This window comes from Acinonyx jubatus, chromosome E4 (genome assembly GCF_027475565.1).
Source record: "Acinonyx jubatus isolate Ajub_Pintada_27869175 chromosome E4, VMU_Ajub_asm_v1.0, whole genome shotgun sequence".
NCBI lineage: Eukaryota > Metazoa > Chordata > Mammalia > Carnivora > Felidae > Acinonyx > Acinonyx jubatus.
The window spans coordinates 4574350-4596050 of record NC_069395.1 but is presented as its reverse complement, the minus strand read 5'-3'; the positions used below and the strand labels follow the sequence as shown (position 1 = coordinate 4596050).

The 21701-nt window shown below is 62.2% G+C and overlaps 1 protein-coding gene and 1 long non-coding RNA gene across 8 annotated transcripts; one reads left to right on the top strand and one right to left on the bottom strand.

The window, feature by feature from the left end:
• Positions 1 to 670: 670 nt before the first annotated feature.
• Positions 671 to 20942, top strand: IGSF9 (immunoglobulin superfamily member 9). Of its 7 annotated transcripts, none has more exons than XM_053208889.1 (21): positions 671 to 754; positions 5256 to 5510; positions 5744 to 5932; positions 10632 to 10784; positions 11472 to 11626; positions 11875 to 11992; positions 13960 to 14101; positions 14199 to 14344; positions 14439 to 14581; positions 15682 to 15822; positions 16244 to 16360; positions 16539 to 16689; positions 16892 to 17015; positions 17258 to 17433; positions 17694 to 17944; positions 18120 to 18204; positions 18311 to 18487; positions 18712 to 18754; positions 19068 to 19928; positions 20189 to 20316; positions 20481 to 20942. In XM_053208889.1, exons 2-21 carry the CDS (start codon positions 5453 to 5455, stop codon positions 20660 to 20662), a joined length of 3540 nt encoding a protein of 1179 aa, XP_053064864.1. In that variant the 5' UTR covers positions 671 to 754; positions 5256 to 5452; the 3' UTR covers positions 20663 to 20942. The 7 variants fall into 7 exon arrangements, with proteins under 7 accessions (XP_053064864.1, XP_026904520.2, XP_026904521.2 ...); XM_027048719.2 differs by lacking the exon at positions 671 to 754 and adding an exon at positions 3156 to 3295; XM_027048720.2 differs by lacking the exon at positions 671 to 754 and adding an exon at positions 3404 to 3490.
• On the bottom strand, positions 12979 to 14203 carry LOC113596246 (uncharacterized). Its single transcript, XR_008292976.1, has 3 exons — positions 14055 to 14203; positions 13750 to 13819; positions 12979 to 13645 (listed from the first exon to the last, which is right to left on the bottom strand). It is a non-coding gene; the product is annotated as an uncharacterized LOC113596246 (long non-coding RNA).
• Positions 20943 to 21701: the final 759 nt, after the last annotated feature.

Here is a 21701-nt window from a genome sequence, read left to right as displayed (position 1 = left end):
CCTTCAAACAGGCCTGAGGTTCAGGGCCAAAACCACAGCCCCAATTCCTCCGACTCCTGTAATACAGCTTCTGGAGACTGACTGGGAAGATACATACAGGGCAACGGATTTCCCTGTGTTTCAGGGTCAGGCCCACGGAAAGTGAATGAAGGAACAGACAGTCCCTGTGCAGCTGGCCCGGGGCTCTCCCCGGGGACTCGGCCAAGTACTTCTCACGCCCTCTCCAGACAGAGAAGGGCTGAGGCCCCAAACCATCCCAGGCCCCTGGAATTGGAAGGCAGAAGGTGGAATCGAAGCTCAGGGAGGCCCAGGCCTCTCGCTCTGCAGGAAGCCGGGACAATACCCACCTGGTAGCATATACCCACTTTGCAGCATTTGCCTGTCCTTTGAAATAGGTGAAAGCAAATAGGGAGGGAGAAGGGTGCTAGTCGAGGCCCTACCAAGAGTCCGGCGCTGGGCTGGCACTGGAGAGGCAGGAAGGACACTGTGTGCCCTCAAGGAAGTCTTCCTGGAGTGTGTGAAGGTGTCATTACAGTGAGATGTGACCAGGGCCCTGGTGAAGGTGAGGGCGAGGGTGAGGTGGGAGGGGCAGGACCGTGCCCTGGAGGCAAGAGGTGAATAGAATTCTGACCCCGGATTAGTAGGGAGTCCAGGGAAGGGAGAGAAAGGACATCCTAGCCTGACAGAGGATGAACCCGAAGACACGGATTTGTGAGAGCACAGTGAGGTCCACACCTGTGTGTTAAAGAGGGAGGTAAGAGGCGGGTCTGGAGAGGAGGCAGGGCCCCCCTGATGTACTCAGGGCTGTGGGAGAATTCAAGCATGAACCAGACAAACACCGCAGGCTCTTGGACCTCTGGTCTCACTGGGTGCAGGAACCAGGCACGCCGACAGCTAGGTGACAGTCTGAGAAATCACACTGCTTTTCTTCTTTTTGAAAAGTTTCATTATTTATTTTTGAGAGAGAGAGAGAGAGAGAGAGAGAGAGCGCACGCACGTGCGAGGAGGGGAAGGGCAGAGAGAGGGGGAGAGACAGAATCCCATGCAGGCTCCCTGATGCCAGTGCAGAACCCGACCTGGGGCTTAGATCTCACAGACCATGAGATCGTGGCCTGAGATGAAATCAAGAGTCGGACCCTTAACCGACCGAGCCTCCCAGGCGCCCCGAGAAGCCACACTGCTTTTCTGCCCCGGTAAACGGGCCACCGCTCACAGCGGTCAAGTGTCCCTGGGACTGACAACATTGTCTGATCTTGTGAACAGGCTGAAAATACGTGGGCTGGCTGATACCCGGATTAGGTAAAATCCTAGTTGGTTGAACAAACTTTCCCAGAGAGTAGGAAGCGTGGATGGCGGGCAACCCAGAAGAAAATATTACTTTTGAGCCTCAGGGACTCAGAGTTTCACTTCTGGCCTGGTGAAGGAGCCAGTTGCAGGGCTAGGTTCCTGTTCTTGCCAAAAAGCCCAGAAGATACCTGTGAACTAGAGCAAAATGATAATAATAATACAGCTCACAAAATATGAGTCCAGAAAAAAAAAATGATCCTATCAAAACCTTTCTAAAATGGAAACCTGTTTTAAATCCCAAGTTTACAAAACGTGACTTTAACAACTGAAAGAAATGGGCTCTTCTTCAAGAAAACACTGTGGAGACAGCAGTAATGAATGTCTGGACTAGAGGGGTGGCTGATTCCCCCCCCCTGGGGGGGGGGGAATCTTACCTGCTGGCCAGGGAGGGGCCCAAGGGATTAAAAAAAGGCTCCCAAGGGCCATCTTTTCCAGGCCTGTTTCACACTACCTCAACTAACTTCCTCCTATCACTGCTGGGTGAGTCTGTTACATTGTCAAGTAAAGCAGTCACTTTGGGGGAATTTGCTGGAGGGGTAACAGGAGACACCACACCCCTCCCTGCTCCTGCCTCCCCCCTCCTCCCCCTCTCCCCGCACATTTTCACCTCAGGCTGTGGCAAAAAGCCCACAGATGTTTACATCTGGAAGAACTTTCCAGCAGTCCCTCTCTAAGGATGGAATGGACTCCTAGGAGGGCCGGCGAGCTTCCTGGCCCAGGATGTGGGCCCTTGGGGCCCAGATCATCCGGAAGGAGGGGGAGGCTGGGATGCTGGTGTGGGCCCTTGACCCCACCCTGCAGGGTCTCTCCTGACAGGACGCTGGTTGAGGCCATGATTCCACGAATGAAATGCCTGGGGTGGTCAGGCGGGGTCACGGGGGTTCCGGCTGGGGTGAGCGGTCAATGGAAAGGACCTGGGCAGGTGCGCTGCTTAATGAAGCCTGCAGGGGAAGGCATGATGGCCCCCCCATCCCGGAGGGGGCCCAAGTTCACCAAGTAGAAAGCTCGGAGAAGCAGAAATGCCAGCCATCTGTCGGCCTGAGGTCTCTAAGGAGGTGGGTTTGATGACGTCCAGGTTGGGTGTGAGTTCGGCTGGGGGCTCGGCAGGACATCCGTCCCCGAGGTGGGAAGTCTGGGGCCAGTCGCTCCACCTGGTTGCGCCTCCGTTTTCTCCCGAGTCAAGCAGAGTCATGCCCGCCTCGCGGGGTCTCTGCGCGGGTGACCCGAGCGCTACGAAGCCCGCGCACCCTGCAGGGCCCGGCCCTGGGATGCCTCTCGTCCTGCCGTCCCGCCCCGGGCCTGTGTCGCCGGGTCGCAGGCGCTGGCAGCTGCAGCGGGGAGGGGGCGACTCGGCAGGCCGGGCCCGGGCGCAGGGTCCCCTCGGCACCCTGCGGGAGGCGCCGGGCCGGGACCTGGGAGCTCGCGGGTGCAGACAGGTATTTCCAGTCGGGCCGGGGAAGGGGCGGGCGGGGCGGGGAACGTGAGCCGGGCCCCCACCCCCACCCCCGAGCTGCGCGGATCCCCCCGGGGGTCCCGCTCCCGGCCGGGCTCGGCTGTCGGCCCCGCGCCTCTCCCCGGCCGCGCGCGGACGGCGGGGGCTCGCGGGTGGCGAGGCCCGGGAGGACGGCGGGCCAGCTCCGGCGACCCGGGGCCCGCGCGGCGGGTCTCCCCCGCTCCCTCCCCGGCCGGCGCCCGGCGCCCGGCGCCCGGAGCTCCGCCAGGGGGCGACCCGAGCCCGCCGCCGCGCGTCCCGCCCTCCCGAAACTACAACTCCCAGGCCGCTCGGGGGTCGCGGCCGCCCCGCCCCGCCCCGCGGGTCGGCCCCCTCGGCGGCGGCGGGCGGGGCGCGGCGGTCTCCCTGGCGACGCGGGCGCTGGGGCGCCGGGCGGGAGGCGGGCCCGCCCCCTATTGTGTGGCTGCGGGAGCCGGGCCGCGCGGCGCCGGGCAGGTGAGGGCGGGGGCGCTCCGGGGCAGGGACGGCCGCCGGCGGGGCTCGCGAGTTCCGGGGGAGCCGAGGCGGCGGGGGCTGGGGGCGCCGTGGGATTCTTCGGGGGAAGCAGAACTCGAGTTGTGGGGAGTGAAGTGGGGTTTTGGGGGGGCGGGTCGGGGAGGGGGATTCCCGGAGAACCGGAGGCGACTGGAGGTAACGCGTGCGCGCGCGTGTGTGTGTGTGTGTGTGCGCGCGCGCGCGTCGGTGCAGGGGGGTGGGTCTGGGGGGGTGTCCAAAAGCAAGGGGGGGAAGTTCAGGGGTCCGGAGCAGGCGAAGAAGGGAATTGAGGGTGGGGTATCCGGAGAGTACTGTGGGCTGGGGCCGGAGAATTTTCGGCAGGGCGATTCCCGCGGAGAGGATGGGTGGGGACTCTGCGGGCGACGGGAAGGGAGTGCCTGGAACCGCGGAGGACCTGGTGCAGTTGGAGATCAGGTGTGGAAAATGGGAATTTGCGGGGAGGTTGGGGGGGGGGCTGTGAGAAGTAGGGATAGCAGGAATTGGAGCACTTGGTGGGGAGACCAGACGGGTGAGGGCATGGGGAGGAGGCGCGGTGGGCAGAGGAGTTGGAAGATCATAGGGAAAGCAGAGGAATGCTGGGGAAACCCGGGTTACTGGGGTGCTCGGAAAGCTGAGCCGCGAGGGAAATGGGGCTCCCATCCGTTTGGGAGAAGCCCTGTCGGGGAAGAATGGGAGAGCCCGCCGCGGGCAGAGGGAAGCCAGGGGAAGGTTTGCTGGTGAGTCGTGCGGAGTTACATGCGCGGGGCCATTAAGTAGAGGCAGGGGTCGGGCTGAGAGACACGGTGGGGGAGGGCGGGATGCTTTACAGCCAGTCCGGGACTGGGAGGCCGGGAGCGGGGTGGAGGCCAGAGCAGAGTCCGCTTGGATCTGCGGGGCCCAAGGCCGCAGCAGTCCCGCCCCCAGCCCACTGTGACCACCCTCTGGGGCCCACAGGAGTTCCTACCCTGCGCACCCCAGGGCTCACTTTGTACTCACTAGGGACTGGCAGGCTTCCGGCTTCAGGGACCATGCCTCTAGGGCTGGGGAAGGGAAAGCCTGGCAAAGTCTGGGCCCTGAGGACACTGGAGGAGAGCGAATGGGAAGCTTTGGGGTGAGGCACTCGGGTCGTGCTGTCTGGCGGAGCGAGGGCTGCTTGGCAGCATCATGAAGGGAAAGTGGTGCCAGCTGCCTGTCCCGGGACCTACCCAGGCCTGGAGGGTGCCGTCCTGGCCCCCAATTCCAGCAGGTGGGGGAGGCATCTCCTCTCCCCGCTGCCTGATTCAGTCACTGCTAAAGCAGTGTTGGGAGGCTGAGTGGAGAAAGAGATACGGCGTCCCTCCCCAGCTTCCAGGAGTCACAGAGGCTGGGGAGGTGGGCAAGGGATTGTGTGCGTGGGTTCCCTGGGGGCCGCTTTCTGGGGGGTCCCGCCCAGGTTTTGCCCTTCACTGGCTCTGTGCCCCTGAGCAAGCCCTGAGCAGGGTCCTTATTTGTCACTGTGGGGTGAAGGAGGAATCCTGGTTCTCCCTGGCGATCTGCTACTTGTTATCAGCATCAGGACTAGGGAAAGAACAGAGAAGAGGCTGAGCCATGGGGACCCTTCATCTCCCATTTTCTGACAAATCTTTTTCCAAGCTCAGCTTTCCGGGCACGTCAGTAACCCGGGTTTCCCCAGAAGGCTCTTCAGATCTTTCCAACTCCTCTGCCCCACCCTCCCCGCCCAGTGCTCCCTGGTTCTCCCAGAGCCCCCACCCCGGCCCTTATCCCCCAGGGCGGCAAGATCTCTGGTGTCTGCGTCCCTCCCCTGCTTCTCTGCTCTCCTCTCTCTTCGTTTGCTCTCCTCCTGGCCTGTCTCTGACGGTGGGGTTTCTTCTGGTTCCCAGTATTGGCCCACTCGGCATGTTGCCTTGCGTTTTGTGTTTAGATCTGGTGGTGCTCCAGGGAGCGGCTGCATCAGGTGTTACGTGAGCCAAGCCCTAACCGTGCAGAAGAGTGAGAGCTGAAACCTGCTACCGGATCAGAAGGCATCCCTCCCGGGGCTTGCTGGGCTGTGGACACCTCCCGGGCCCCTCCGTCTGGGCCCCGTGGATAGGAGGGGCCGGCCGAGCAGGCAGCTGGGCTATGGTTTGCTGCCTCGGTCTGGCCGTCCTCAGCCTGGTCATCAGCCAGGGGGCTGACGGTGAGCCGGATTCCCTGGGCTCAAGAGCTCCCCGCCGGCCTTGGAGTGGGGGGCATTCCCCGGGGCGGGGGGGAGGGGGTTCTCTGTGAGCACGCGGGGTAGGGGATGAAGAGCGCTGGTTCTGGAGAAGTCGAGGCTTCTCTCAGCCACTTCACAGAGTCCTAGGGATCGCGCAGAGACCCCGAGGGAGCCTCCTGTCCCAGCCCTGATTCTGGTCCCTGTTGTCCGCGCAGGTCGAGGGAAGCCTGAGGTGGGGTCAGTGGTGGGCCGGGCTGGCGACAGTGCGGTGCTGGGCTGTGACCTGCTGCCCCCGGCTGGCCGGCCCCCGCTACATGTCATCGAGTGGCTGCGCTTTGGATTCCTGCTCCCCATCTTCATCCAGTTCGGCCTCTACTCTCCCAGAATTGACCCTGATTACGTGGGTAAGACAAGGGGGATCAGGAGGTACTGTGAACACCCCAACAGAGGGGGGCTGGGTGGGGGGCGGGCAAGACCTCTTCTTAACTGCTCTGCCTTCCCCCTCCCCCTCTGCGTCATGCCAGTTGGGGGGCTCTAGGCGGCTGGCAGGTGGGTTGACGGGCAGCAGGGTGGGTGGGTCTGTGGCCTGTGTGCTTCTCCAGCAGAGGCTGGGGGGGGGGGTCTCCGTCCAGAGGTGTGTGTGCACGGAGGGTGGGCTGGGGAGGGCCAGGGTCCCTAAGGGTCAGGGAATGGATGGGGCCAGGCTGAGTTATGTAGCTCCTGTACTAACGTATGGACCCTCCTCCCTCCCCCGGGGCTGCCTTCCGCACCCCTGCTGGCTCCCTCAGAGGGCTGGGCTTCCTCCTAATCCCGAATGGAGTCTTAATCTGAGCGGTTTAGTGCAGGCCTCAGAGGGCAGCGTGTGGGAGGGCCCGGGGCGAGGGCTGGGGGCTGTTGGGCCAGACAGTCTTTAGAGGGAAACCCAGGAAAGGCCACCTTGGGGACGCTGATGGGGGAGGGGACCCCCACCTTTCCCCTCTTTAGTTTGAATCCTGAGAGCGGCTCTGAGATTGGCTGAGCTGTCCCTGAGGGGCAGGCTGAGCTCAGGCAGGTGCCGCCGGAAGGAGAGTTTATTTTCAAACCGGGGGCAGTTGTTGGCAAACAGCCTGGTGGGAGCGGATGTGTCTACACAAGCCCCGTGAGAGCTGATGAAAGCAGGGCCCAATTAGGACAAGTGGGGTAAAAAAAAAAAAAAAACCTGGCTGTGCCCACCAGCCCGCCCTCCCTGCCTCTGCGGGGCCGGGGCTGGGCCGGGAGGGGTTTGGGCTGAGGGCTGAGGCTGGGTAGATACAGAATGTTGCCTGACTGAGGACGGGGCAGGGGCAGGTGGAGCGGAGGAGGGAGAGGAATTTTCCTGGGATTCCTAGCTGTCCTTCTCTCTACCCGTCTTGGGGTCCCTCGGGCAGACAAGCCGCTGGCTGGCCGGCTGGTCACTTTGCTACCTGTGGGTTTCCTTTCTCCGTGTCGCTCTGAGCTGCGGGAACTGTGAGCGGTAACCCCTCGGGGCTTCTTCCTGCCCCTGCCCTTAGTGCCCACCCCTGCCCCCGCCCCCCCAGTAGCTAGTCCAGCCAGTCTGGGGGGTCAGAGCTGGGGGGGAGGGCCCTGTGCCCATTAACTCTCTTACTGCCTCCCGTCTAAGGGGCCTCTCGGCCTTTGTGCAGGGGACTCCGAACCCGCAGTTGCTAAGCAACGGGAGGTGGAGGTTGCTAAGGACAATGCCGTCCTGTCATAAGCCCTCTGGGCAAGTGAAGGAGAGATGGTCTGGGACTGCGAGTGTGAGGCTGGTGGCCTAGAACATGGGAGGGACCACGCCTGAGACCCCAGCTCCCAACCTTTGAGGACTCCAGAATCCATCTGGCGGAGGGGCCGGGATTTACAGACTAGCACAAAGTGGTGAAAAGCGGTATAAAACAGGCTGGGACGCCTTCCTAACCCTCGCGCTGACTTGGTCTTTGACTTTCATGTTGTCTTTCTTGGGAACTTCGGGACAGCACGGCTGGCAGAAAGGCATGAGTTTTCTCTCTGTCCCGAGTTGTTTGCTGCAAGACAGTTCCCTTTTTTTTCCTTCCTTTTCTAGTGTTTATTTATTTTTGAGACAGAGAGAGACATAGTATGAGCGGGGGGGGGGGGGGTCGAGAGAGAGGGGGACACAGAATCCGAAGCAGGCTCCAGGCTCTGAGCGGTCAGCACAGAGCCCGACGTGGGGCTCGAACTCACAAACCGCGAGATCATGACCTGAGCCGAAGTCGGATGCTTAACCGACTGAGCCACCCGGGCGCCCCAAGGCAATTCTCTTATTCTCAGAACACTCCACCCTCCAGGCCTCTCCCCTTTTTTCCTGCAAAACCTTCCTTGTGGTCACAGCTCCCGGGAAGCAGTAGTCCTCTCGCCTCATGGTCCTTGGGACCTCTGAACACAGCAAGGAGCATCTCTTGTACTGTGTATGTGAGCTTGTACATGCACGTGCGTGTGGGCTCTCTGCCTTCTGAGAGGTGGACAGAGCAGTCAGTGTCTCCCGCTTCCTTTACGCACCCCTGCATGTGCGGGGCGGGGCCGGGCGCGGTGGGGGAGGGTCTGAAGCCTACCAGGCTGTGGCCCTGCGGGGGGAGGGTGGGCCTCCGGGAGGGGCCCGGGACTCAGGAGGACTCAGGACTGCCTGCCTGCCCCTGGCCATCTTCCTGTGCCGTGCCACAAGTCTAGCAGCCCGTATCTCCCAGAAAAGGGAGGGCACGCAGTATGCCTCCTTGAATGTTCAGATCCGCAGACATTTAGAACTGTTATCCGCTGACCACCAACACCCTGAGTGGGAACACCCTGGATGTGGTCAGTGCTGTGTGCCCCGAGCGTCACTTGATCCTAACCCCATGGTGCACTGGAAAGTGTTCCGCATCTGGAGAAAGAAGGCCTGACTTTGTCACTTACAAGCCGTGGGATTTTGGAAGGAAGCTTCGTGTCCGTCCTTTCCTCTCTAATGGATTTCCTGCGAGGATTAAATGTTACATGGTCCACATTCAGTGCTCAATATCCCTTCCTCTTCTTGCTTTTTTCGTAGAGCTCGAAGACAACCGTAATGAGAAGTGGCTATCTTTTGGAACTTAAGGGGACTTTGCACTCTGGGGTCGCAGGGCTCCGTGACCACGCAGATGGGGGTTACGGAGGAATCCCGAAGGGGGTGTGTGTGGAAGGGTGTGATCGTGTTAAATATTTACCCGCAAGGCCTAGGCTTATCTCCTAGGTGGAGATTTCAACACCTAGCCCTGGAAACAGGTCCGCCCATCCTGGAGAGTTCACACCTCTGGACCTCATCCTTGGAAGGAAAAAGTCCCTTGCCTAAGACCACCACGCCAGCCTCAGCCTGTTCAGTCTCCTCTTCTTCCCTGACGGCACTAGATTATATCCCTACAGGCTTAGATTATATTTCGGAAAGATCACCCTGGAGGTAGAAGGGAAGCAGAAGGACAGCTTCAGAATTTCTGGTATTCGGAAGGCCAGTCGGGGGCACAGGCTGGTTGTTGGGAGGGGGCACGTGCTCAGGGACTGTCTCAGAGCAGTAGTTGTTCCGTGTCAGCCCAAAGATTTAGAAAATCTCATTTGTCCACATCGAAAGTCAAGGTGTGGTGGGCTGGTGAATGTAACGGAAGGCGGGCTCGGGGCCAGGAGGCGTCGGGGTGGGCTGTGGAGTAAGTCGAGAGATCCTCCGGGACCACACTAAGGTGACGACAGAAGAGAAGGAACAGATCAGGGGGCAGAATCTCAAAGCCGCGCTGAACACGCAGACGTGGGCGGTGACGGAGAGGGGTCTAGGCAGTCCCAGGTGCTGGCAGGGCAGTGTGGTGCGCGGTGGGGCCAGCCGCTGCTTGGGGGTGGGCGGAGAGGACCTGCCACCAGGTAAGGGGAGGCCCGAGATCGAGTCCCGCTTCTGATTGCACACCTTGTGCTCATCCGTTTGTTCGGTATGTGAGCAGTGAGCCGCCCGCCTGCCCCGCGTCCCTTCCCCCCTCCCTCCCCAGCCAGATTTGTCTTAACCTCTTTTTCCGGATGAAACCCGAGTTGGCCAGTTTGCCCAAGGGAATACAACACAGAGCTGGGCTCTGGGTCTCCCTGGCTCCCGAGTGTGGGCCTCTCTCACTAGGCGGCACTGCCGGTGACCCCCGAAGCTGTGTGGGGAGGGGGCCGAGGGATGTGGGGGGCAGCCTCAGTCCGAACCTGGTGGCGTAGTGGATGCTGACGGAGGGTGGGCGTGAGTGTCTCTGCCTGTGCTGTGGCCGTGTGGCTTTGTGGAGCTCCGTGTGGCCAGTCAGCCGGGGCCCCGGGTGCCCTGGGGCGTGAAGGGATGGGGTGAGGAGGCTGCTGACCTTGCTGCCTGGCTGGGCTGGACTCTGGCCACCCTAAGGCGCTTAGGCCGTTGATAATAGCCCCGAGGGATTAGGGGCTTTGGTAGGCGAGGTCTGGGTCCCTGCTTGGGCCCCAAACACTGCTGAGGTTTCCAGGGCCAGTGCTCTGGTGGGAGGGGTCCTCCAGGAGCCATACGTGGCCCCTCCGAAGCGCCCAGGGCTGGGGCAGATCCTGTGACTCGCGAGGAGACTAAGTGTGGCTCTTAATTTTTTTTTTTTTTTTAAACGTATATGTATTTTTGAGAGAGACAGAGACAGAATGCGAGTGGGTTAGGGGCGGAGAGAGGGAGACACAGAATGCTCCAGGCTCCGAGCTGTAAGCATAGAGCCCGACGCGGGGCTCGAACTCACGAACCGCGAGATTATGACCCGAGCCCAAGTTGGACGCCTAACCGACTGAGCCACCCGGGCGCCCCTAAGTGTGGCTCTTAAACCGCCCTTCTCCCAACGGTCCTTGAAGCCACCTGTGGTTCAGTAGGATGTCTTGTGCACCTGCTACCACTCTGGGTTTCTCTGGGTCTAAACTGGATCTCAGCTGCTAAAAGGCAGGAGTGATCCGGGGCTGAATGGAGGGATCTGCCCTCGGTGACCCCAGCCCCACCCGTGTCTCTCCGGTCCCCACTGGATCACGGTGACTGGAGGAGACAGGGCCTCGTTCTTGACCTCTGAGAGTAACCAGCGTGACCAGGGTTTGGGGCTCCTCCCCCAGGGCGAGTCCGGCTGCAGAAGGGGGCATCTCTCCGGATTGAGGGGCTCCGAGCGGAAGACCAGGGCTGGTACGAGTGCCGAGTGCTCTTCCTGGACAAGCACAGCCCTGAGGACGACTCTGTTAACGGCTCCTGGGTGCACCTTACAGTCAATTGTATGAACCTGGGGGCAGGTGGGGAGGGGGGAAGCCGCACGATGAGGACCTTTGGGGGGGGTGGTTCCGGGGCCCCACCCTCGCTGACACTCCTGTTTGCTGGCTCACTGTCTGCATCTTGCCCCTCCCACCGCCACGCCTGCCCTCCAGTGTTGGAACTTCCTCTGTCTTCCCCGTCCCTGCGCCTCTGGCCGGGAGAGGGGAATGGGTAGGGGGCTGCCGGGCCCTGAGCGAAACGCGGCTCACGTGTTGAGACGGCGTTTTGTTTTCTCAAAACACCTTTTCACCCAGGACCTCATGAATTCTCTGTCAACCCTAAGAAGGAAGGAAGGTCAGAATCCTTCCCCTTTCACAGATGGGGAGACTGGATCCTGCCGCTGCTTAGGGGCAGAGCGGAGTCTGGACCCAGGCCTCCGGACCCCCAGAGCAGTGCCAGGGGCCACGAGCTCTCCCCCCGCTCTGACACCCCTCCTGTGCACAGCCCCAGTTGCTAAGTCCGCAGGCCAGTGTGGGGATGGGCTGGTGCCACCCTCACTTGGCCTGAGCTCAGCAGACAGGGTGGCCCTGGGCTGGGGACTCCCGAGCAGTGGGGTCGGCCGGTGGGCTGAGGCCTGCAGCCCTGACCGGTGTCCCTGCTCTTTGGACTGAGAGCCCCTCTGGCATCCCCTGATGCCTCTCTCTCTGCAGCACCCCCTCAGTTCCTGGAGACCCCTCCCCAGGTGCTGGAAGTTCAGGAACTGGAGCCTGTGACCCTGCGTTGTGTGGCCCGTGGCAGCCCACAGCCTCATGTGACTTGGAAGCTCCGAGGACAGGATCTTGGCCAGGGCCAGGGCCAGGTGCAAGTGAGTCCCGGGGCTGGGCTAAGTGGGCCCGATAGGGTGTGAGGGGGAGGCTTGGGGGCGGGGCTAGAGGCCCAGGGGCCAAAGACCGAGCTGGGAGACTGGCCAGGGAGGGACGCCTCATTGGCTTCCTGAGCCTGGGGTGCTGCTGCCCTCTGCCGGCCAGACTCGGAAGTGCAGGGTCTGAGGCCCGCGGGAGGGAGGGAAGGGGGGCGGGCAGGAGGAACCTTCCTCATCCCCTCCTACCCTAGGTGCAGAATGGGACGCTGTGGATCCGGCGGGTGGAACGCCGCAGCTCTGGGGTCTACACCTGTCAAGCCTCCAGCACCGAGGGCAGTGCCTCCCACGCCACCCAGCTGCTGGTGCTAGGTGCTCTGGTGGGGGTGCTGCGGGCCGGAACTAGGGACCTGTATGGGGGGGCTCTGACCTGTGGCTGGGGGTGCACGTAGCAGGAGAGGACACAGGGGCGTGGAGAGAAAGGGAGCTACCAATGCAGGCTGGTGCTCTAAAACCACATCTCTCTCTCTCTATATATATATATATAATTTTTTAAAATGTTTTATTTAGTTTTGAGAGAGTTCAGGCAGGGGAGGGGCAGAGAGAGGGGAACAGAGAATCCGAAGTGAGCTCTGCGCTGACAGCAGTGAGCCAGATGGGGGGCTCGAACTCCCCAACGGTGAGATCACGACCTGAGCCGAAGTCGGAGGCTTAACCGCCTGAGCCACCCAGGCGCCCCTCTAAAAACCAGCATCTTAATTTTAAAAGGAGCAGTGAATGGACGAGTAGATATTTAGGGCCCAGCAGTGTGGTGTGTAACCCCCCTCCCCCGCCCCCCAGCTTCTCATCTATATATAAAGAGGTTCATATCTACATTTTAGGACTAGGTTAAGAATTTAATCAGGTTCAGTTGAGTACAGTGATCAGCACTTAGTAACTCCTGTCCGAGACCTTCCGAAGTCTAGAAGAAAAGCTAAGAGACGGCCTGGACTCTGCCTTCGGGGAGCCTCTTCTAAAGGGAAGGCAGATGAGTTAGTGAAGTGTCACTTTTCCCTGGTTCTGTGGGAAGGCAGCGCTGAGGAACTGTTAACGGCCAAGCCCGCCAGGGTCAGGAAGGCCTGAACGAGTCTTGCCTACCCTGCTAACTTTGGGCCCTCACTTCTCTCTGCCTCTCGGCCTCCACTGCTTCATCCGTGGAGACAGTAATTCCTGGCACAGAAGGCTCTTGTGAGGATTAAAAGAAATGGTGCAGGGAGGTGCTCAGCGGAGCGCCCCGCATGGCTGTCGTGTTCTATAGGCCCCCCCTCCCCCCCCCCCCCCCCCAGCCCCGCTCGGATCGTCACCTCCTATTCCCTATTCCCGACGACCCAGGCAGCGGAGCCCGGGGAGGGGAGAGAGCAGTGGGGCGGTAGAAGGGAGAGACGGATTTGCAGGGATGATGCGGCCTGGCCAGATGCTGTGGGAAGAGCGTTCCAGACGGGGTTTGGAGAGCAAAGGCGGTGCAGCCAGCCCGGGGCACGACACGCCCACCCTGAGCTGAAAAGGTTCTTAAGGGTTGGCGAATGAAAAGACAGTTGGCCGGGCCGGGAGGGGTTGGATCCTGAGTGCCCACGAGGCTGGATCGAGAAGTTCGAGCTTGATGTGGTGGGAGCCAGGAGTTGTGAGTTCTTGAAAAAAAAAGATTTTTTTAATGCTTATTTATTTCGGAGACAGAGAGAGAGCATGGGTGGGGGAGGAGCAGAGAGAGAGGGAGACACAGAATCCCAAGCGGGCTCCAGGCTCCGAGCTGCCAGCACACAGCCCAATACGGGGCTCGATCTCCCAAACCGTGAGATCATGACCTAAGCCAAAGTCGGTCGCTCAACCGACTGAGCCACCCAGGCGCCCCAGGAGTTGTGAGTTCTTGAACAGAAGCGTTGTGTTCTGGCCAAAGGGGGTGTCTCTGTGCGAATGGCCGCTGGAGTGGCCAGATGGGGGAGCCTCGGTCGGGGATCGTGCTGTATCCGCTGGTGAGGTGTTGGGCACCTGCATTAGGGTAGGACACGTGGAGGTGATTTAGCAGGCGACAGCGGAGGGAGGTAAAGGGTAAATGAGCAGAGAGTGAGCCTGCCTCCCCCTCCCCGACATACACGCACACGCAGGTTCTAGGCGGGGGAGTCCGGGTGAATTGGGTTGTCCCTGGTGGGAAGGGGATCTGGTCTGGGGAAGAGAAGGAACTTGCGTTAGGTACAGGGGTTAGGGCTGTTTCAGCTCCCCTATTCCAGAGGGCAGATGGCAGGAAGAACTGTAGAGGGGACCTCAGGGCTGAGGCCTCTCTCTTCCCATGTGCTCCCCCACAGGCCCCCCGGTCATCGTGGTGCCCCCCAAGAACAGCACGGTCAATGCCTCCCAGGATGTTTCCTTGGCCTGCCGGGCTGAGGCGTACCCCACCAACCTCACTTATAGCTGGTTCCAGGACAGCGTCAACGTGTTCCACGTTAGGTGGGGCTTGGGGGTGGGCGGGGGACCCGTGGGCAGCCTTGGAGGAGTCCCCCGGCTCAGCGAGCCTGGACCCCTGCCCACACGTGCCACGTTGCAGCCGCCTGCAGCCCCGAGTGCGGATCCTGGTAGACGGGAGCCTGCGGCTGCTGGCCGCCCAGCCGGACGATGCGGGCCGCTACACCTGCGTGCCCAGCAACGGCCTCCGGCGCCCGCCCTCGGCCTCTGCCTACCTCACTGTGCTCTGTAAGCCTCACCCGGCTCCCTCCCCAAGCCTGCTCCCTCCCCCTGGGCCAGGCCAAGTTCCTGCCCCACAACCTGCCACTGCTTCCCCCACCAGACCCAGCGCAGGTGACAGCGATGCCTCCTGAGACCCCCCTGCCCGTAGGCATGCGGGGGGTGATCCGGTGCCCGGTCCGCGCCAACCCCCCACTGCTCTTCGTCAGCTGGACTAAGGATGGGCAGGCCCTGCAGCTGGATAAGGTACAGACCTCCGGGCGGGGAAGGAAGGGTGTGGCTTGGTGTGATCCTGGGCAGGCCAGCTGGGGTGGAGTTAGCTCAGTGTAATTCAAGTCAGTGACTAGGGATACACCCCTTCCCCGGGGGGGGGGGGGGGGGGGCTGTGTGGGGGTGTTTGTGGAGGAGCACAGCATCCGTCCTGAAGGAGGGCACAGCCTAGAAGGGGTAGGACAGCACAGACACTCTGCTGGAAGGCCAGGGCTCATTGAGGACAGATCAGCAACAACTTCTGGGACCTTGGTGATGGGCCTTGGGCGGGGGGGGGGGTGGACAGACATTCGGAGCAGGAACCAGGGCCCCGAGGCAGGAAACGGTACCTCGCGTGTGGGGCGTGACGAGTCCTCGAGTTTGGGGGGAGCCACATGCCCGTGGGTGCACGGTGCTGCAGAGAAACGGGTTGGGGCCAAGAGGGAGAGGCGTGGGTACCAAGTGAATATTACGTTCTTACAAGCAGTTGGGGTCTTTGTCCGCCCTCGTGGGCGACCCGCACATCTTTTAGTCCTAGTGTCCCCGTCCCCGGGGGCTTCTGCGATAGGAGGACTGGATACGTTTTTGTTGGAAGTTACAAAAAAAGTCTGCAGCTGTTGGGCAGTGGTGCGACAGCATCGGAGCTGTGAGCGGGGGTTGAGTCGGTCGGGTGGACGGAGGGCAGAGCGGACACAGGGAGAGGGGTTCAGAGGCCGCCAAGTGGTCCAGGTGACAGGTGAGGGGGTCCTGGGCGCGGACGGGCTTCATGCCTAGAGGGAGGCCTTCCCGGAGGAGAGATCCGGTGAGCAATTCGATGGGGGAGTGGGGAGTCCGGGTTAGTGGGGACAGTGGGGCCCTTGACAAACAACAGGGAAGGCAGGGAAAGGAAAGGATTTGGAGTGGAAGATGCTGACTTTCATTGCCGGGATTGCCGGACACCCCGGCAGGCAGGGCTCAGCTCCTGGGGGCAACGCTGGAAAGAGAAGCGTAGGCCTGGAGTTCAGAGAGGGGTCAGGCCTGGAGGAGGAGTCCTCTGCAGGGATGTGGCCTTCTCCTTCCTCCCCAGCCTCTGCTGAACCGCTTTCACTTCCCCGCAGCTCCCTGGCTGGTCCCAGGGCCCCGAGGGCTCCCTGATCATCGCCCTGGGGAACGAGGATGCCCTGGGAGAATACTCCTGCACCCCCTACAACAGTCTCGGTACTGCAGGGCCCTCCCCGGTGACCCGCGTGCTGCTCAAGGTGAGGGTGGCTGTGGGTGCCCTGGCGAGGGGGGCAGAGCAGTCACTTCGGAGTCCAGCGGTGGCGGCGGCAGCTGTCAGACTCCGTGCTGTGCTGGCGATTTCTGTAGAGGTGGTGCTGGCGAGGTGGGGTGTGAGGGGCGCGTAGGTCCCCAAAGTAAGATACCTGCCTGCCCAACTCGCTAACCTTGGCCTCGAGGAAAAGGGGGGTGAAGCAGAGGAGAGGGTGAAGGGTGTTCCGGGGAGGTGTGTGCCCCCCAGAGAGGCCCCCCAGACCCCCATTTCCCTCCAGCCCCGCCGGGGAGCAGAGACAACAGGTAGGGAGACCCTGGGAAATGGGGTGTGATGGGAGCCCCAGAGAGGGGAGCGGCCCTTAGACGGCAGTGCGGGAGGCCCCTCCCAATGCCAGATCTGGCTTGCAGGCTCCCCCAGCTTTTCTAGAACGACCTAAGGAAGAATATTTCCAAGAAGTAGGGCGGGAGCTACTCATCCCCTGCTCTGCCCAGGGAGACCCCCCTCCTGCTATCTCTTGGGCCAAGGTAAGGCTCCTAGCCCCGCTCTGCCCACGCGCACACGCTCTGCATCCCTGCCTCTCCCTGCCCCTCGTCATTCTGCGGGAAGGAGGGAGCCATCGGAGGCAGGGTGGGGAGGACGCTGGAGCTGCCCTCGGTGAGGGGTGGCCGCATGTGTCCTCAGGGCTGACCAGTGGTTCCGTAGGTGGGCCGGGGGCCGCAGGGCCAGGCCCAGGTGGGCAGCAACAGTAGCCTCATCCTGCGACCGCTGACCAAGGAGGCCCATGGGCGCTGGGAGTGCACCGCTAGCAATGCTGTGGCCCGAGTGGCCGCCTCCACACATGTCTACGTGCTGGGTTAGTGGCTGGAGAGCAGGCTGGGGGCCAGAGGAACCCATGTGGGACAGGGGACGGGAGAATCATTTGTGGAGGTCCACATGGGGATGGGGGGCAGGGGGCCCTGGGATGATGGGTTGGAGGTCAGAGGCCCTGGGAACCCTCCTTAGCTCTTTACCTGACCAGCCTCCCCTCCCCCCCCGACTCAATTCCCCCTCCCCAGGCACCAGCCCACACGTTGTCACCAATGTGTCCGTGGTGCCTTTGCCCAAGGGTGCCAATGTCTCCTGGGAGCCCGGCTTTGATGGTGGCTATCTGCAGAGATTCAGTGTCTGGTATACCCCACTGTGAGTGATCTGCCGCTCCTGTCCCCCCACCCGATTCCCTCTGGCCCTCTGCCCTTCCTCCCACCCTTCCATCCCAGCCCCGCCCTAACTCTGCTGCCCTGTTTCCAGGGGGATCTTTGGTGTTCAGGGCCCAGGTCCCGAGATCCTGGACGGCTGAGGGGAGGGGACAGGTCGGTCTCTGGACTCCAGAGCTTCCTGGCCCTCCTAGTAACGAAGTCCCCCCGTTTCCTCATGTCCTCCAGGGCCAAGCGTCCTGACCGAACCCACCACGACTGGGTGTCGCTGGCAGTGCCTGTGGGGGCTGCTTACCTCCTGGTGCTGGGGCTGCAGCCCCATATCCAGTACCAGTTCAGCGTCCTAGCGCAGAACAAGCTGGGGAGTGGGCCCTTCAGTGAGATCGTCTTGTCTGCCCCCGAGGGTGAGAGATCTCCCCCAGCCCCAACGCCAGCATCTGACCGGACGGGATAGGACTGATAGGGAAAACCTGGATTTGGCACCACCTGGGTGGGAGGGGGCAGAGGAGCCGGGCGCTTGCGGTCCACAGGGGTTTATGGAACGTGATTCGGGGGTGTCTTTAGGGGCTCTGGGAGAATGGGCTGAGCATGGAGTTGGGGGCGGGGAATAGAGGGGTTGGCATGTTGTCTGTCTGCCCATCTCATGCCTGTCTGCCCTGCTTAGGGCTTCCCACCACGCCAGCTGCCCCCAGTCTTCCGCCCACTGAGATGTCACCTGCTCTGTCACCTCCCCGAGGCCTGGTGGCAGTGAGGACACCCCGGGGGGTGCTCCTGCATTGGGATCCCCCAGAACTGGTCCCTAAAACACTGGATGGCTATGTCCTGGAGGGGCGGCAAGGCTCCCAGGGCTGGGAGGTGCTAGACCGGGCCGTGGCAGGCACAGAAATGCAGCTGCTGGTACCTGGACTCATCAAGGTATGTGTGGGAGGCAGGCACCGGGAGGTTCCTCCCCGCGGTGCTCCGGGCCCCGGCTCCGTTCCCCAAACCTGGGCTTCTCACCCTCCCTTCCCAACTGCACGGTCTTTCTGGACAGAGCCGGGGTGGGCGGTGCTGGGTCCTGACCCCCTCCTCGGACCCCCCCCCCCCCCAGGACGTTCTGTACGAGTTCCGCCTCGTGGCCCTCGCAGGCAGCTATGTGAGCGATCCGAGCAACACGGCCAACGTGTCCACTTCCGGTGAGAACCCGGCGGGAGGGCAGAGCGTAAGCACGGGGCGGGGTGGGGGGGGGGCGCTGAGCCCACTGTCGCGGGCACTGACCGCCCCTCGTGACCCCTCGCCCAGGCCTGGAGGTGTACCCCTCCCGCACGCAGCTGCCAGGCCTCCTGCCCCAGCCGGTCCTGGCCGGCGTGGTGGGCGGGGTCTGCTTCCTGGGCGTGGCTGTCCTCGTGAGCGTCCTGGCCGCCTGCCTGACCAACCGGCGCAGGGCAGCCCGCCGCCGCCGCAAGCGCCTCCGCCAAGGTAGGCCCCCGAGGCCACGCCCCCGCGGGCCCCGCCTTCCGCCCCAGCCCCGCCCCCCCGGAGGTGGCCACCCGCCTCCCGCGCAGGGCAGGTGCGTCCTGTCTGTCCGCACTTGTCTGTCCCCAGCCGGGAGGGTTTGCCGGCGGGTGTTGGGTGAGGCTGTGCGCCTGGGGCTCTGGAGGGCCTGAGGTTTGCCGGTGTCACCTCTGGTTCTGCCCGAACAGATGCGCCTCTTATCTTCTCCCCGCCCGGGAAGTCAGCTCCGCAGTAAGTCCCTCCACCTCCTCCGCTTCCTTCGGCCTTCCCTCTGCGCCCGCTGTCTTGGCCTCCTTGGTGGTGCCTTGGGGTGGGCGGGGAGGGGCGGAACAGAAGTTGGAAGGAGGTGAGGGTGGGAGTGCAGAGGTCCCAGCCTGGGGCTGCCCACTGTTGGCTGTGCGCCTTTCTGCCACCCCTCCACCACGTGGGTCCTGGTGTCTGTTCGCTGTCCCTAGCTCTGCTCTGTTCACCAAACCTCTCAAGGCTGGTCCTGGGAAGGGGCCTGGCTCCCTGCCACAGAGCCGGATCCCCTGTCCTTCCCCAGCTCTGCTCCGGGTTCGGGCAGTCCTGACAGCGTGGCAAAGCTGAAGCTCCAGGGCTCCCCGGTTCCCAGCCTGCGCCAGAGTCTGCTCTGGGGGGAGCCCGCTGGTCCCCCCAGCCCCCCTCCGGATCCTCCACCTAGCCGGGGCCCCTTACCCCTGGAGCCCATTTGCCGGGGACCAGACGGCCGCTTTGTGATGGGACCCAGCGCCGGGACCCCCCAAGAAAGGTCAGGCTCTGAGCGAGCTGAACCTCGGACCCCATCCCAGCACCAGGCCAGGTCCTATGACTGCAGCAGCAGCAGCCCCAGTGGGATGCCCCAGCCCCTCTGCATTGCAGGCATCAGCCCTGTGGGGCCCCCTCCCGAGGCCCCGCCCAGTCCTCTGCCTGGTCCAGGACCCCTGCTTCAGTACCTGAGCCTGCCCTTCTTCCGGGAGATGAATGTGGACGGGGACTGGCCCCCTTTCGAGGAGCCCGGGCTTGCCCCACCCCCAGATTACATGGATACCCGGCCCTGCCCCACCTCATCTCTCCTTCAGCCCCTGGACTCCGCCACCGTGTCCCCCAGGGCAGCGCTTCCTGGGGCTGTGGTCGGGGCCGGGGCCACCCCAGAGCCCCTGTACACGGCACTGGCCGACTGGACACTGAGGGAACGGCTGCTGCCAAGCCTTCTCCCTGCCGCCCCTCGGGGTAGCCTCACCAGCCAGAGCAGTGGGCGGGGCAGCGCCTCGTTCCTTCGGCCCCCCTCCACAGCCCCCTCTGCGGGAGGCAGCTACCTCAGCCCTGCTCCGGGAGACACCGGCAGCTGGGCCAGCGGCCCTGAGAGGTGGCCCCGAAGGGAACACGTGGTGACAGTCAGCAAGAGGTGAGGACAGTCCCTGCCCTTCCCCACCTTGGCTCCAGTCCCTGCCCAGACTGCCCCACCCCTCTCCTAATACACTGTGCCTTCTGGGCTCTCCCACCCTGGGACCAGGAGAACTTGTCTCCTTTTAGAAGCTTTTGCCGAGGTCCAGGGATCTTCGGGGGAAACCCATGGCCCAAGCTGAGTTGGGGGACTCTGGGTGTGGGCTTTTCTGCTCACCCTCTGTTCTTCTCGCCATACCACGCATTTGTCCCCTGTGACAGGAGAAACACATCTGTGGATGAAAACTATGAGTGGGACTCAGAATTCCCCGGGGACATGGAATTGCTGGAGACTCTGCACCTGGGCGCGGCTGGCCCTCGACCCCGACCTGAAGCTGAGCCAGAGCTAGGTGCGTGAGCCCCCCAGGAAGGCGGTGCGGCACCCCCCCGTTCCACGTCTCCCCCGTCTGTTCCCAGGCGGGCCCCGTGCCCCAGCCTTGCTCCTCCTGCTCTCCCTTGGCTCATCTGCACCAGTGACCCCCAGCCCTGTCCTTGCTGTGCGCCCCTCTTGCAGATGTGAAGACTCCAGAGGAGGGTGGCCTCTTGAACGCTGCCCGTGCTTCTGGCCCCGAGGCCCGCTGTGCTGTCCTCCGGGAGGAATTCCTAGCTTTCCGTCGCCGCCGCGATGCCACTAGGGTCTGGCCACCGGTCTATAGACAGCCAGTGCCCCACCCCGAACAGGCCACTCTGCTGTGAGAGCGCCTGATAGGAGGCTGGGTGAAGGCACACAGAGCCTGCAGAGGGGAGGCCCCAGCAAGCCCTAGCTCCGGCCTGGAACACTGCTCCTGCAGCTCTGGTGGTGGTGGGCTTGGGTGGGCTTGCTAGCAGGTGTATATGCTGGGCCCCCGGAGTCTGGGGACTGGGACAGGGATCTTAGATCTGCCCGTGTGTGTGTGAGTGTGTGTGGTGACGGTGATGGTGTTTGTGGTGTGGGTGAGGTTTTTTACAGGTGAATAAAGAAAGTCTGACAAATGTTTCTGTGTGTCTTCTGCCTTTGCATCTGAGAGGGAGGTAGGAAAAGCCCCGAACCCTTAAAAAGGAGGCGGCCCTTCCTGAGTGGACAGGGCTGCACTCAATATCCTTTCAAAAAGCATTTATTGAGTGCCTGCTGAGGGCATCTACTGAAGACCAACCGTTGAGCTAGACGCTGAGAAAACAAAGTTCACGAAGTCAAGCCTTTGCCCTTGGTGAGTTTTTGCCAGTTGGTGAAGCAGGCAAAGAAACGGTTACGGTGTGATGTGATAAGTTCTGTGATAAAGCTAGGTGCTGGATATTGTGGTAGCACAGAGGAAGGAGTTCACAAACAATGAGTGGTTACAGCACGAACTGGGGACAGTGCTTCCCCTGGGGAGCTCCTCACGGGATGGGAGTAACAGTAATAGCTAGTTGTCGCTGAGCACCTGCTATGGGCCAGGCACTGCTCTAGGCTATTCGTGTATATCATTTCCTTTTCTGTAACCATGGGGTCGGTAGAATTATCTATTTTCTAGGCTGGCCTGCTGAAGCATAGAGGCTTTAGTCATTTGCCCAGAGGTCACACAGTGGGCATGGTGTACAGCAGATCAGAAGTGGGTCAAGGGAGGGAAAGCATCCCAGGCAGAAAGCACAGAGGAGTGAGAACAGTGGGTCTCCCAGGGAATCACTTGGTGGACCTGGCTCTCAGGGCCGGGCAGGATTGGGGAACGAGGGACAGAAAGGTGGAAGGACACTGGTGGTGGATGTCCTTGGAAACCAG

Coding starts and splice junctions, on each gene's coding strand:
- IGSF9 (XM_053208889.1), top strand. CDS start 5,453: ATGGTTTGCTGCCTCGGTCTGGCCGTCCTCAGCCTGGTCATCAGCCAG. Junction 10,785..11,471: donor GGTGCACCTTACAGTCAATT/GTATGAACCTGG, acceptor CTCTCTCTGCAG/CACCCCCTCAGTTCCTGGAG. Junction 17,434..17,693: donor CGTCTTGTCTGCCCCCGAGG/GTGAGAGATCTC, acceptor TGCCCTGCTTAG/GGCTTCCCACCACGCCAGCT.